The 15840-nt window shown below is 42.4% G+C and overlaps 1 protein-coding gene across 2 annotated transcripts in view; it reads right to left on the reverse strand.

The window, feature by feature from the left end:
• MBP (myelin basic protein) overlaps positions 1-15840 on the reverse strand; it is a 182661-nt gene that overhangs the window by 102474 nt on the left and 64347 nt on the right. For both annotated transcript variants that reach the window (XM_083187763.1, XM_083187762.1), the window contains exon 3: positions 9687-9771. In XM_083187763.1, the coding sequence (XP_083043889.1) occupies positions 9687-9771 (85 nt within the window). The remainder of the gene's footprint in view (positions 1-9686; positions 9772-15840) is intronic.

Below are 15840 nucleotides of genomic sequence, written 5' to 3' on the forward strand. Positions count from 1 at the left end.
GCAATGTGATGCAATATTGTATACAATAATTGTACCGTGTATGGGCACCTATAGATAACTATGGGAAAAATATCTCAAATATCCGCCTTGCAATGGAAACATCTATAACCGACACCCTATTTTAAGAGCTTAGCTGTTGAAAAAGAAAAAAAGACTTGCACTCCCCCTATTGAATGCTATAAAAACTGAGGAATTTGAAAATCATGATAAAATGCAACTAGATAGAGGATAATAATAAGATATTCTAATGCTCTAAACTAAAGGCATGCCACAAACTTAAATAACACATGTATTTATGAAATATATTCCAACGTTTCAAACGTTAAGTCCACATTTTGATGACAGCACTATTGTACTTCCAGTCACTATTATATTCAATGATTCGGCATACACAAGTAAAGTGGAAGCAAAGGTGGCTGGTAAACGGCGATGGCTCTTCACATATCCATCCGGGGCACTGTACTGTAGATTTCATTAGTGGAGCAATCACCAACCAGCTGTGAAGCAGTGTAATTACATCCTTTCGCCATAGCACAAAATAACGGGACATTTCTCATGGCTACATCTGTATATATAAAATATGGGTACTTGTTTCCTAGCACGGTGCCCATGATTTTGATTGTATTGATCGGGTCGGAAAAATCGCGTCGATCGCATCGCATGCCAACCAAATCGCATGCGATGGACGTGATTTTTACATTGGAATCAATGTAAAAAGCCCCCAAACCCCCCATTTTAATAGCAAACCCCCCTGATGGGTGAAATGGCCCTCCATTGTTAACGCCACCCCACTATTGACGCCAACCCGAAGCCTGGTGAGCGCAGCGAGCCCGCGAGGGGTAGCGGTACGCGTCCTCTGACCTTTTCATACCCCCACTATGCATGTTGGCGTGGAGTTGATTTTATATAGTGTGGCGAGCGCAGCGAGCCACCGAGCCCGAAGCGTGGCGAGCGCACGCGCATAACTTCACAGGTGTACGCGTGCGCTCGCCACGCTTCGGGCTCGGTGGCGAGCGCAGCGAGCCACACTATATAAAATCAACTCCACACCAACGTGGATAGTGGGGGTATGAAAAGGTCGGAGGACGCGTACCGCCACCGCTCGCCACGCTTCAGGTTGTCGTCAATAGTGGGGTGGCGTTAACAATGGGGGGGCATTAACCATACTTTATAACCATATACAATGAGAAATTGGCCATATTGGCCCATTTCCCATTGTTCCCTATGTAAAATTGCGTCGATCGCGGGCCATTATAACTTTAAAAATCATTTAACATTATTCTCTATGTGAAAATCGCATTGATTGCGTCGGTCGCATTACGGCCCATTATAATGGGCCACGATGGACCCGATCAACGAGATTTTCTCTTTTACCGGCAAATAAACTGGTGATTGACAGAAAATCGGGTCGATCGCATCCCTTAAGTACCTTAAACTTAAGGCATGCGATCAACGCGACGGGCGCCGTGCTAGGAAACAAGTACCAAAATATGCTTATAGAAAAAGCACGCACACTGACGCTGAAGTCATTCACCACTGTTTTCTTTCTTACGATGACCGCAAAACAGTGACTTTAACAGAGTATGTGGTTCACAGCCCTGACACTTGAGGTGGGTACACACTATGCGATTTGTCAACGATATGCAGGATAACAATATTGTTAACGATATCATGCATATCAAAATTATATGTGGAGTAAACAAGCACTAAAGAATGAGGTCAACAAACACGTAACTCCCCTTCACGTCAGTAAAATGTAACGTGTTTGTTGATCTCATTCTTTAGCGCTTGTTTACTCCACCTATAATTTTATTTGTTGTTCCACGATGATGATCCTCATAGATGTTGATATAGCAGCTGGGCCAGTGGGTAAACAAAGTTGTACCATACCACTTTTCGGAATCATGCAAATCGTTCAGTGTGTAGCCACTATATCGTAAATTAAGCATGCTCTTGTGGATCATGAAAAATAACCCCTATCGTTTGAATATGCAGTAAAATCTGACAATATCATTAGTAACTGCATGTCTTATTTTAGTCATTCAGGCTGCCAGGAAGAGGCACAGTGAAAACAAACAGCAGGTAAACACTACATTTTGGGGGGTGTCCACCCAGTCGCCAGGACCATACAAAACATAGTACTGTGCAAAAAATTTAGGCCAATGTGGAAAAGGTGATGCAAAGTAAAAAAATAGAAGTATTTATAGATCATTTTTAAATCCATTAACAAAATGCAAAAAGAATGAAGAGAAATGTAAATCAAATCAATATTTGGTGCGGCCACCCAGATGTATCCACACTCAACATAGTTGTAGTTGCACCATCAAGGTCTCCTAGATGCGCCATAAAAATGTAATGTTAAGGCACAAGGAGAAGGAAGCTATATGGCATAAGAGGATCCAAAGCATGAAGCTACACTGCTTCACTGGAGGGTGGCCACTGTATTGTACAGGTAATGCACTGTATTTACTGTACCACGGCCTGAAAAGCAGCCTACTGCACATTCCAGTAAATATATATTTTTTTTTTACATACAATAACATAGTGTACATTGTGACATTTGACAAATCCTGAGCGCCATTTACCGTCTGCCTTCTGGGTTTCAGGATCACTTTACTACATCATGTGTGTGAATGAGCTGACAAATTGGGTGTCCCAGAAACACATAAGGTTATGGTATAAACCATTTTGACTAAGTATACATTCATATCTTGACTCCTGTACTCACTAGATGATTATCATTGTTATTTTACCTGAAAGGACAGATATTTTAAGAAACCTGTGTACCAAGGCTATGTTTTTACTACCTATCCACTTATAAATACATGAAGACACATACCCCTGATGAAGTATCAGATTAAACACATTGGGTCTGTCTGACATTCTCTTTGACACTGAATTTATGAAGGGGAAGAATCTATGAATATCGTTGTACCATCATTTTTTTAAGATAATAAGTTATTTAATAAATATTGAATTGGAGTTTTTATCTGTGTATGCACATTGTTATACAGACCATTAAGTAGTATCAAATTCACACCAGCTTTTTTTCCCGGGATGGCCTGGTGTGAATGGGTCCAGGGCTAAAAAGGTGCTGTGTGAACGGGTAACCTGGTCCCGTTCAAAGTATGGAGGAGGCAGCGCTGTCAGCTTCAAGTGCTGCGTCCTCCCCCGCCCCTCAATGGCAAGCCATCACACCGCTCTGCCCCCATGCAACATCACCAAAACAGCAATAAGCCGGGTCGGCATCAGAGCTTGCAGACCACAAATGCTGGAGGTCACTCCTGGAATGGATCCGTGCCCTAATCCTTGGTGCGATCCCAGCATAGGTAAATAAAGCACAAGGAGTCCTGGAAGTGATCCCCGATTTCTAAATCATCAAGTCTGTCTAGGGTTACATGAAGAGACAAATGCATGCCATGTTCCCACCTTAGGTGAGGGAAGGCAATGATCAGATAAATTTGAAAAGTTATTTAGCAGATGCCCGGACATTTAAAGGTTACATACTGCAGTGAGGTTAAGAAAAAGACTTTTGTCCGTCAAGTTCAACCTACAGTATATACATTTGGAATTTATTCTAGTCGAGGTAACTCCAAATTTGATTTAAGTAATTTTAAGATAGACATACCCATTAGGGATTAGTGCTTATGTCCATTACCCTGAGGGTTGTAACTGTTTTTGTGCGCTTGAAATTTGTTTAGCCCTTTTTTAAATGCATTTATTGATGCTGCCATCACTGTTTTTCTGGCAGAGAATCCCAAACTTTAAGTGACCTGACCGTAAAGAATCCCTTCCTTCGGAGGGTACAAAATCTCCTCTAATCTCAAAGGGTGCTCGTGTGTCCTGTGCATAGCCCTCACAGTAAGCAGAGCTCCTGACAGTTCCCTATACTGACCCCTGATATGTTTGTAGATATAAATCATGTCCCCTCTTAAAAGCCTTCTCTCCTGGTGTACACATACTCAACCTGTCTAACCTTTCTTCGTAGCTCAAAGACCCCAGTTCAGTTTAGTTGCCCTTCTCTGAACCTTTTCCAGTTCAACTATATCCTTTTTATGGTGTGGTGCCCAGAACTGCACACTGAATTCCAGGTGAGGCCTCACCCATGCTTTATATGGATGTTATATTACAGTGTCATCACTTGCCTCTACACCTTATTTATATAAGATGGTATCCTATTTGCCTTGGCTGCTGCTCCTAGTCACTGAGCACCACAGCCACGTTTTGTACCCTTAGGACCTTTTCCATTAGTGGTTCAACTAGCACTACCCCATTTAGTCTGTAAGTTGCACGCTGGTTGCTGTTCCCAAGGTGCATGACCTTATACTTACCTACGTTGAACCTAATTTTCCATTTATATGGCCAATCCTGTAATTTGGTTTAATTCCCTGGTAAAACAGACATCCTAGTCTGAATAAATAACCCTGCCACTTTACTTAGTAAACCATCCGATAGATCATAAATATATTAAAGAATATGTAACTTTATGTTCTCTTTTTCTAGTGGAATTTGTTAATTTAATATACAGTATCATGATGTGTGAATACTATGCGTGGGAAGGTTTTCTCAGTTACGACATACTTATATTATCCATGCTGCTAATATTTGTGTTGTTTTAAGAATAATATTATTGGTGTATAGGTTTCATGTTCCTTCCACTCACCACAGGTCCACCTCCAATGGTGTGCCTGTAATACCGGTTGCTGGAGGAGGTGGAATGCAAACAAGGTGGCTTCCATGGTTACAGCCACTTAAACAGCACTTCTAGTCATTCCTAGTCTCGAGTGTTTTTAATGGCCAGTTTCTTTTAGTCAATGAATATGCAGCTTATTGACATCGCTATGCAAATAAGGCCAGCGTGTATGGACAGCAGATGAGTGGCTTTCCCGGCGATGATGCAGGAGAGCGCAGCAGCACTCACCGCTCATTGCCGAGTCATACACACTGGGTGGCGTTGAGCTAAAAGCCGCTCAAACTTTCTGTTTTGAGCAGCTTTCAGCTCAAAGTCGCCCAGTGTGTATGGGCCTTAAGATGCACAAGCAGACTTTGTGCTGATTAATAGGATATGTAGTATGACTACGTTCTGTGTGCGAGTGCAGATATATACAAAATGCTGAAAACCACTGTAATGTAGCATTATATACTGTATGTAGATACAGCTGCAGTCGCACACAGAATATACACATGCCCCATATCATTTTAACCAGCAAAGCCTAATTCTATGGGCAGTATTCAATGTGAATATTCGCTATGTGCAGTGAATCCTGTTTAGGATTCGCTGCACATACGCCGCGTTCTGGAGCATTCGCTGCCAGCCCTCCCTCTCAATACTCAATGCCCCTGACGGCGATTTTTAACCCCCCAGCGAATGCCGCAGGGAGCCGGGAGGATGGCGCAAGGCAGGGAGATGGAAACCTTCCTTTCTGCGCCGGACACTGTGGGGGAGAAGGAGGTCTCCCGGGGACACAGGCAGCAGAAGCTGCCCCCCCCCCCCCCCCCGAGATGGCAGGGGATGCGATGGAGGGAGCCACTGCGCTGGTCCCGCTCATGCATATGTAATGAGTGGAACCAGTGTGCAGTGAATATGTAATGAGCGGCTCCCCGCCCTCTGCTGGCATAATGTGTAAAAAAAAATTTAATACTTTAAATTAAATATATATTCATGTGCTGCAAGCACATGAATCCAAATAGCATGCCCCTTCACAGAATAGTTACTGATTTTTTTACACCAAAAAAAACCCTTTATTTTAAAAGATCACATTCCAGCTCACCTTAAAAAGATGGCTATCGCGAAAAGGTGACACACGGCGAAAATCACATTGAAAGCAATTCGCCATCCGAGCATTGAATACACTCATGGCTGAACACATTGAAAAACCCATTGAAAAAAATCAGAGAATTGCAGCAAGCATGAAACGGAGAACTGGCCGGCATTCACTGTTCGCTTTCGGCGAACAGTGAACATTGAATAGGGTGAATCAGATTTTCAGTGAAAAAGATTCACCGCAGAGTCAAAACAGCCCGATTCGCCCCAAAAAAAACGGTGAATCCAGAGCATGGAATACTGCCCTATGTCTTATTCACACATTGATGTGAATAAGATGCTTTTTTTTTTGAAAAAAAGATGCTTGACACTATCCCAATCACTTAGGGGATGGCGCCCTTTGTGCCGTGACTGATTACATACAAAGTGCAGAAGCTAAATGAGGATGGTGTGTGTATAATATATATATAAATAAACACCTTTCAGGTATCCGTTTCAGAGACATCATTTGCTTCTCAATAGTTAGTCACTTTTTATGAGAGAATTTCTATCTATAACTGAGAGACAGAAGGTTTATGAACAAATCACTGAGGGAATCATCTATGTTGGGATGTTAAAGTGCTTTGCGGATTGCTAAGTGAAATGCAATCAAGTAAGAAAAAGTGTAATCCGGACACATTAAGTAGAGAGCAGACTACGCAATTTTATTCAGAGATAAATGACATCACTGTATCTCTGCATGAATTTTTTTTTTCCTCTCAGCAACACACGCTATAAATAAAGAGGAAGTAGGGGAAGGGCTTTAAAATCCTTATATCACATGGAGTCTGTGATTATTCCAGGAGCCACACAGCTGCTGCAATTTGGCTAAAAATACAAACACTGCGTAATAAAATCGGCTTGGTTTGATCAAAACAGACCTCATCCACACTCCTGTGGAAGAAAAACATTTGTTGCTCCAGTTTTTGCTTCCCTCCTGAATCCAGCTTAACCACATACTAGCAACTGATTATGGTACAACTTTGCAGAATGGAGAGGTACATCAGCCTGCAGTATGCCAGAAAATAAATAGTATTCTGTCTTATTGTAGATCAACAAAATATGTTGTGGTAAAAATTACTTAGTGGTAGAACTAAACAGAAACAGAATTAATACCAGGTATTAAAGAAACATACAGAATGACTGTGTGATGCCTTGGGAAAATCTGACAGCGGTGCCCATCTTACGATGCACTGAAGAATGACTAGGCAAAATGATAGGCAAAAGGTGTGCCTAAAACAAACTGGTTCAAAAGTCAAGTGGATAGTCTGTGCTGACTAATATTTATTTCCACACATTTACAGTACAGTGTTAAGACACCGGAAATAAATCCACATTTAAGAAAGGAGAGGCAACGAGTGCTTTCAATGCACTACACGGGATAACAGGACAGATTGTGGTATTTACACAATGCACTGTTTGCAGACTGGTATTGTAACCAGAAGCTTAGGTAGAGATTAGGACACACATATAGTATGGAATGTGATATGCCAGCAAAACAGTGAGCAACAAGGCTGTCACATTACTGAATCGATTTATAAAAGAAACTAAACAATTGCTATAAAAGGATAGTGTTTGTTTACTGAGCGGATTGCAGTACCATGTCTGTCTAAAGGTGCCCATACACGCACCGATCCCGGCGTGCATTCTGGGCTAAAATAGAATCGCATTGCATGCGTTAAGCATGCAATGCGATGAAAAGCAAGTACAAAAAGTATGTGCAACACATACTTTTTGTACTGTGCAATGAGGTGCCGCGGTAGCGCACACCTCAAAGCACAGATCGCACCGCCGGGATCGGTGCCTGTATGGGAACCTTAAAAGTGATAGTTGCCCTAACCTAACTCCTTTATGTAGAATTTATATAAAGGAGCTACAAGTATTTAACAAAATGCAATCAGCAGCAATAGTAGTGGGCAGACACGGGGCCACTTTGCTTGCGATTCGATTGGGATCGAATCGAATAGTACGCAAAATGCATTTGATTTGACTATATAGTATAGATCTGTATATAGTCTTGCCTGCCAAGACTAGGTTTCTATTCGATTGACACTACACGGGAGCGTGCATTGGGATCGAATCTGCATCGAATGTAGAAACATAGAAACATAGAATTTGACGGCAGATAAGAACCATTTGGCCCATCTAGTCTGCCCCTTTTTTACCCTTCAGGTAAACTCAACCCTTTTTAATCCTTATTTCTTTGTAAGGATATTCATATGCCTATCCCAAGCATGTTTAAATTGTTCTACTGTCTTAGCCTCTACCACCTCTGATGGGAGGCTATTCCACTTATCCACTACCCTTTCTGTGAAGTAATTCTTTCTAACATTTCCCCTGAACCTACCTCCCTCCAGTTTCAGTGCATGTCCTCGTGTTTTATTACTTGTTTTCCTTTGAAGAAAATTTCCCACCTGTACTATGTTAAAACCCTTGATATATTTGAAGATTTCTATCATGTCCCCCCTTTCCCTTCTCTGCTCCAAACTATACATGTTAAGATCTTTTAGTCTATCCAGGTAAGTTTTGTGATGTAGGCCATGCACCATTTTAGTTGCCCTTCTTTGTACACTCTCCAATGTATTTATATCCTTCTGAAGATATGGCCTCCAGAACTGGACACAGTATTCCAGATGAGGTCGTACCAATGACCTATAAAGTGGCATTATTACGTCTTTTTTTCTGCTACTGATTCCTCTCCCTATGCAACCAAGCATCTGACTAGCCTTCCTCATTGCTTTGTTACATTGCCTCCCTGCCTTTAAGTCACTTGAAATAGTGACTCCTAGATCTCTTTCCTCCTCAGTAGTTTCCATTATAGTACCCTTGATACTATATTGAGCCTTTGGGTTTTTGAGTCCCAAGTGCATAATTTTGCATTTTTTTGCATTTTTTAGCATTAAACTGTAGTTGCCATTCTCTTGACCAATTCTCAAGTTTACTTAGATCATCAGTCATTTGATTTACCCCTCCTGGTGTGTCTACTCTGTTGCATATCTTTGTATCATCTGCAAAAAGGCATACTTTCCCTTCAATACCATTTGCAATGTCACTAACAAAGATATTAAAGAGCACTGGTCCAAGTACAGATCCCTGGGGTACTCCACTGGTAACATGTCCCTCCATAGAATGCACTCCATTTACGACAACTGTCTGTTTCCTATCCTGCAACCAGGTTCTTATCCATTTAATTGTTTTATAATCCAATCCCACACTTTCAAGTTTATTTAGCAGCCTGCGATGTGGGACAGTGTCAAATGCCTTACTAAAGTCTAGATATGCCACATCTACAGCCCCCCCTTCATCTAGTATTCGGTTTTCTATTTGATTTTGCTTCTATAAGCAAAATCGAATAGAGAATAGTGCATATCTCACCGAGCGTACCCTCTATTACACTTCCTCCATGTGTATATAACAATAACAAATGTAGAATGAAATCGCTAAACACTTTACTCTATCTGTTCTTTACTTTAACACTATTGGTTGCTTTGGGTATATATGTAAAAATATTGTGAGCTGGTCGCTGATGAAAGCGGGACACTGAGTAAATTGGTTGCTGAGTGATAATTCGCTCAGCGACCAATCACTCCATGTGTACGGAGCTAAACACTAATATAATTATTATGCCAATTTTGAGCAATAGAGTAGGACCTGCAGAAAAGTGGGGTCCCTTATTGGGGGCCTACAAGCAAAAATCGATTGATTCAATATATAAATACACGCACAGTAGAACAAATGGGAGATTAAATGTTCAGGTCAACACAATTTCATTCAGCCATCCAGAATAGACACACCTCCCTCTTGTTATATTACAGTATTTTTACATTTCAACTGCACCTCTGATCATTGTACAGGTTTCTTCTTGTTGATGAGTAATACATACCAAACACTTCATTGTCGTCACATTCCTGGGATGATTCTGCCACCTGACTCACAGGCGTTTCTTCCACTACAGAATTGTCTGTATTCTGTAACAAAAAGAAAAAAGTATATATAAACATTCTCATTTAAATTTTAAATGTATCAATTATTCCAAAACTGCCTTCTTATTCTGTAAATTCTTAATGTAATATTGATTTAAAAAGCAAGATCTGAGTTGATATTGGGAGGACTTCTATCCACATATTCATTCTCAATTTAAGAAGAATGAGATATGCCACTGAGACATTGGGGTCTATTCAATGCCGTGGGCGAGCGGTGACAGCGAGCAGGGCTTCCTGCTAGCTGTCACCGCTCGCCCTGTCAGTATTCAACTCACCCCCCTCATACGCTAATTCCCCCTCATTCCGTTTTTTGAGCGAGGGGGAATCGGCGTATGCGGCTGCAGAAGCAGCGAGACTCGCGGCTAAATACAACGGGTCTCCTGCATTAGCCGCGGGTCTCGCTGTTTGGGGGACCCGAGGATTCCCCCCCCCCCCGGAACGTTGACTAGGGCGAGCGGCCAGCAAGGGGGTTAAACAGAGAGGATCGCCGGTTTATCTGTGATCCTAGCTGTTTAACCCCCTCCCCGGCTGCGGTGAGCGGCATTGAATACTACCCATTGGCTAAACAGTGCTTTAGCCCTCTATTACGTCACTCATGAATTGATTAGTTGGTATATTAAAATACTGCATACACAGAATTTGTAGTTCAACCCACATATTTATTTACTTAATATGAAACAATGGCAGCGGCGCTGGGGACATCTGTAACTGGCACTACTGGGAAAATGATATGTAACTGGCACTAAATACGTGCAAGAAAATGTTTGTTTGGCATTCAAATTCAGTGCCTGAGATAGTACACAAACTATGTTTCATGGCTGTATACTGAGCAGTACAGTCCTAGTCACATCTCTTTGCAATGAAAGGTCCATAAACACTCAAATTTTGAGCTACTTTGAGCGCAAAATCTCTGAGTGTGTATTGCCGCGCGATGAGCGGTGAGGCACGCACCTGCATTGCCAGTAACTACTGCCTGTTGGACTGTTTTAACGGCCGATTGAACCACTTTCCACACTCTATTACTGTAGAAAGTGGTTCACTACCCATAAAAACAACTGAGCCAGATATTTGAATGCATTGAGTGATTTTAAAAGGATCGCTTGGCATACACACTAGGCAAAAACACCCAGCCTGTATGCACCATGTGACAAAAAGATGCCAAATGCTCGAGTTGCATGAGACCTGGCAGCTCACTTGTGTCAGACATTTCAAACAGCATGATATATATATATATATATATATATATATATATATATATATATATATATATATATATATATATATATATATATATATATAGAGAGAGAGAGAGAGAGAGAGAGAGAGAAAAGAGAGGATTAATGTATACAGACATAGCTATATCTTAATTAAGCTTCTCCTAGAACCGTATTTAATCTGTGTAGAAGGCAGCAATTACACCAATAACGGTGTCCACACACTATTTTTTACAGTTTGCATTTCCGTGCAGTAAGTTTCTTTAGTATTGTATCTTCATTATGAAAGACCTGTTCAGAACAGTGCCTTATTTATCAGATGCTGGCTTCTGATGTCATATGTAAAAAAAAATATCTGTTTTTCTTCCCTTGCAAATAAATCCGGAGCGGCCTAAAGGCACTCACTGTTGAGTCCAGGCTTTGTTACTGATGTTCTGTTCACAACTGAGATTACTGCAGCCACCTGACATTATCCTGGCCATGGCTAGTTTACAGGGTTCATGAGTTTTCTCTTATACTGGTTATTAGGGAGATGCTGCAAGAAAAGTACAGGAACAATGCTTTCTGTCCCTAAAGAGGTTTTATACTTTCAGGTACATGTCCTCCTGTAACATTTAACCAGACATGTCACTGGACTTGGCGTGCTTCATCAGCCAGGCATTTATATCACTACACTATGGGGCTGATTCATACCTGCTCCTTCAGGTCCGAAATTATCCCCATCTCCGATGGCGGGGGACTACGCATATGTGCAGACCCTAGCAGCGAACGCCTTCGGCGAGATTTTTACTTGCCAGGGCATTTGCATATTGCTTAGTAGCCAGGGGGCATCCCGGCATGGACACCCAGCGTTTCATGGGCATGCCCACAAAAATGGTGGAAGTTCCAATAGAAACGCTGAGCAGGCCCCAGAGATTGCAGGCATTCCCGGACCTGCTTGGTGCATGATATCACATTGTTGTGCGTTTGCATAGCGAGCAGACCGACGCTGCCCGGTGATGAATTTACGCAACCTAGAGAGCAGGTCAGACCGGGCCCTGTTTTTATTTTTCTTACCCTTGGATGCGACATTCTAGATATATTTGTATTCATGGCGGTGCGCAATAGAGTAAAGGTATATGTCAGTGCGACAATAATGATACTACTCCTGTCAGAACAAGACAAACAAGAGATCCAGAAGATCAAGGATTCAAGAAGTGTAGCAGGACTAGTGCCAGCCAATACACTGAAATGAAGGAACTGGACACACATTTGTGTTATCAATTTAATGGTCGTAAAGCGTATTTCATGATATCCTGGAAGATATAGGGGGGTATGCAATTCAGGATCACGGATGTCGATCCCACCCGACAGACGTGATCCTGGCCTGTTTGCGGTCTGATCAACTGCAGAACGACAGACGGGATTCAATGTCCCGCCTGCCAATCGTAGCAAAGGGGGCATGGCCACAAAAACGGCCGTGGATTGGCGATCTGCGGCCGGGATCATATCAATCCACAGCCGTTATCGGCAGAATGGGCCCGACAGCTTCTAAAGTCAGGCCCGTTCTGCCGTGATCCCGCTTCAATGCTGTCGCTAAAGACAGCATTGAATAGGGAGCCGCCGCTATTTCCCATGTCGGAAATAGCGGCGGCAGATTGTATACCCACCATAGTCTGTCATTTTAAGAATTAGTGCTGGGAAAAGCCCCCAATATTAAAAAGTGACCAAATGCCCACTATAATTTGTTATTCTATGCACACACCAATTCTCAATACCATTCTCAATATATATATATTCTTAAGGGACCCATACACGGTCCGTTAAACGGATCCGTTCGGGTCTCAATTAGCACGCTTCGCATCGGATCGCATGCCTAGTGCATGCGGTGTGCACTGCGATCCGATGCGATGCGAAGTTTAGCTAGTACAAAAAGTATGTGCAGCACATACTTTTTGTACCGTACTATGTGATGCGCGGGAGCGCGCATCGCATAGTACTAAACGGACTTTCCGGGAACGGACCGTCTATGGGCGCCTTTATTCTTGTTACTTTAAAAGCTTATACGCATCAACAATAAGTACTGCATTAACCCTTTGCAGTGCAATTTATTTAATTTTTTTGCTATTCAAACAGTCTGGTTTAAATTTATTGATTTATTGTCATTTTTTTTTATTCAAAATACATTGAATGTTGAACGATGTTAATGTTCTTATTTTAAAGTGGCTCACCATTCGATCTGCTACTAGCGCTAGAGCTGTGGAGTCTGACTAGACGTTGGACCTGAAAGGGTTAAAATACTAAAGACAGTTCAGTTGATTGACCTTATGGCAATGACAATAGTGCACCTCCTGCTCGATGCAATACCAGTGTCTTGGGGGATGATTCAATTGTATTTTTGCATGCTCTCATGACATTCAATTGTGTGTATTTCTTGCCAGTGGCAGACCTTGTGGGGGGTTAGCCAAGGTGCAAAAATATAATTTGGCCCCCTCCTCCACTCCAATCCAAGCTCAGAATATGCAATACGGAAGTGGGTGACAGGGAGAGGCAGAGTGTGACAGGGACAAACAGTAGGTGACAGGAAGAGGGTGACAGGGGCAGCAGTGGGCCCCTTAGTCCTCAGGGGCTCCAGTGCACTGCGCAAGTAAAAAATACATGGTTTCCCTCAGCTCACTCAATGGTGGGCGCGAGCGCCTGGCGAACACCATTTGCCGTGGCCGCTTGCACCCTGCACATGTGCATTACTGAAACATTGAGCTCCCGGGCAAGTTCACAAGGGAGCGTATGGACCTGAATCAGATCCAGACTGTAGCCAGCTTAAGACCACAAGCAACATACAGGACCTCATACATTATAAAGGGTGTATGCCATACCCGTGATCAATGATCGTGCATAATGTCTTCACTTAATGTGATAAGGGGTCTGTGACACTTCCCCTCATACATACAAATATCCTCTCAGAAACCCACTGATCTACTGTGAATTGTTAGCTTTCCACTCAATGCCATCATTCTTTACTTTTTTAAATGTGTTTATGGACATTGAATGTACCGGTAAATTAACTGCTTTGATAATCTACTCAGAGAAAAAAAAAAAAAAGAGTAAAATTATATACATAACACCATACAATCACCACTAGGAGGAGCCGACTCCTATGTATTGCTGCTCCTTATGCTGCTTTCACACCGCAAAACCTGCTTTAGACCAGGTATTTAAAACGTTTTTTAAAACGGGTCAGAGGCAGTTACCCCCTTTCACACCGCATCTAAATACCTGGTCTAAAGCAGGTTTGCGGTGTGAAAGCGATACACGTGAAAACGGCAAACTCTGGCTGAATCAATTTATACAGATGACACCTGGGCAGTCTCTTGACACCCCCCCCCACAGCAATACCAGCAGCCTCACCAATAGCTATGCCGCAATACCAGCAATACCACGGCGATACCAGCAGCCATGCAGCAATGCCAGCAGTCTCACCAGTACCAGCAATTCTCCAGCAGCCATGCAGCAATGCCAGCAGCCTGTACAGTAGCCTCACAGGGATATCAGCACCTCCTCTAGTCATCACGCCGTGACACCTGAACCTTCTCTAATCGCCACCAGCACCTTCTCAAGTCACCACACAACGACACCAGCAGCACCGTCTCTTATTTCAGTATTTTATACTGCATATATATTTATGTTTATATTAATCACCCCCCACCACCCCCGGTAGTTACCCATTGACCCAGTTTATACTGCCTTTACTCTGTTTTGACAGTGTAATATTATCCTGTGCAGTTTGCGGCCAGTAATGGCAAGTGGGAGGGTGCCCCTCTGTCTAAAGTGACCCCGGGCCCCCCGAAGGCTTAATCCGGCCCTGATTATAGTGGTGTATTATTAAAGCCAGTGTCCAACTAATTTTTATACCATGTATTCAATGCCTAAATTGTCCCCCCCCCCTTCCCCCAAAAGTGTGCTCTATGTAATAGTTATACATTAATATTAAATATATATTTTTTAAAGGCTTATTTTGTCTATTTCTACTTCACATTAAAGGGTGCACATATGTTCAGTACTATCCCTTAGGAATATAAAATGCATTGTAAATTTAAATAAATAAGATTTAATTTCTTTATCTTTTATATTTTCATATGCAAATAGAAAAAAAATTACATCATGTGACCTTTTATACACTTATGTGTGTGTGTGTGTGTGTGTGTGTGTGTGTGTGTGTGAGTGTGGTAGGGAATATAGATTGTAAGCTCTTCTGGGGCAGGGACTGATGTGAATGTTCAACTATACTCTGTAAAACACAGCACTATATAAATAACTATTATTAAATAACAATAACACCTTCCACCTGTCCTGATGTAGAACATGCTTCTTGTGGTGTGGCCACACCCCAAAATCAGTGCAGCAACACCCTTGTACAGATTTCAGCAGAGCCCAATATACTTACTTTTAATCAGTTAGGTGACACTAATACCCCTTTTACACCAAGGAATAACCCAGGTTGGACCCAGGTCGGACCCAGGTCCGCGTTGGTGTAAAAGGGGTTAACCCAGGTCCAGTAACACTGGTCTCCTACCCAGGTCCTGACCAGGGTTGAACACTGGTTGGACCTGGGTCGTGGGCGGTGTAAATGGTCCCAACCCAGGTTGGGACATCTGGGTAGTGCTGAAAGGATACCAGAAGTGCTGGACGCCTTTCCACAGTGCGCTGCAGTGGCAAAAGACAGCAGCCAGGAAGGATACGGGCAGTGCACACAGAAATCATAATTGGATAATTGGATGCAGTATAATTTATATTATTATTATTATTTTTATATATATTTTGGGGGGGGGGGGGGAGGGCTGGGGGAGCACATGGGAGATTC

This window comes from Crinia signifera, chromosome 5 (assembly GCF_055691185.1).
Source record: "Crinia signifera chromosome 5, ASM5569118v1, whole genome shotgun sequence".
Classification (NCBI taxonomy): domain Eukaryota; kingdom Metazoa; phylum Chordata; class Amphibia; order Anura; family Myobatrachidae; genus Crinia; species Crinia signifera.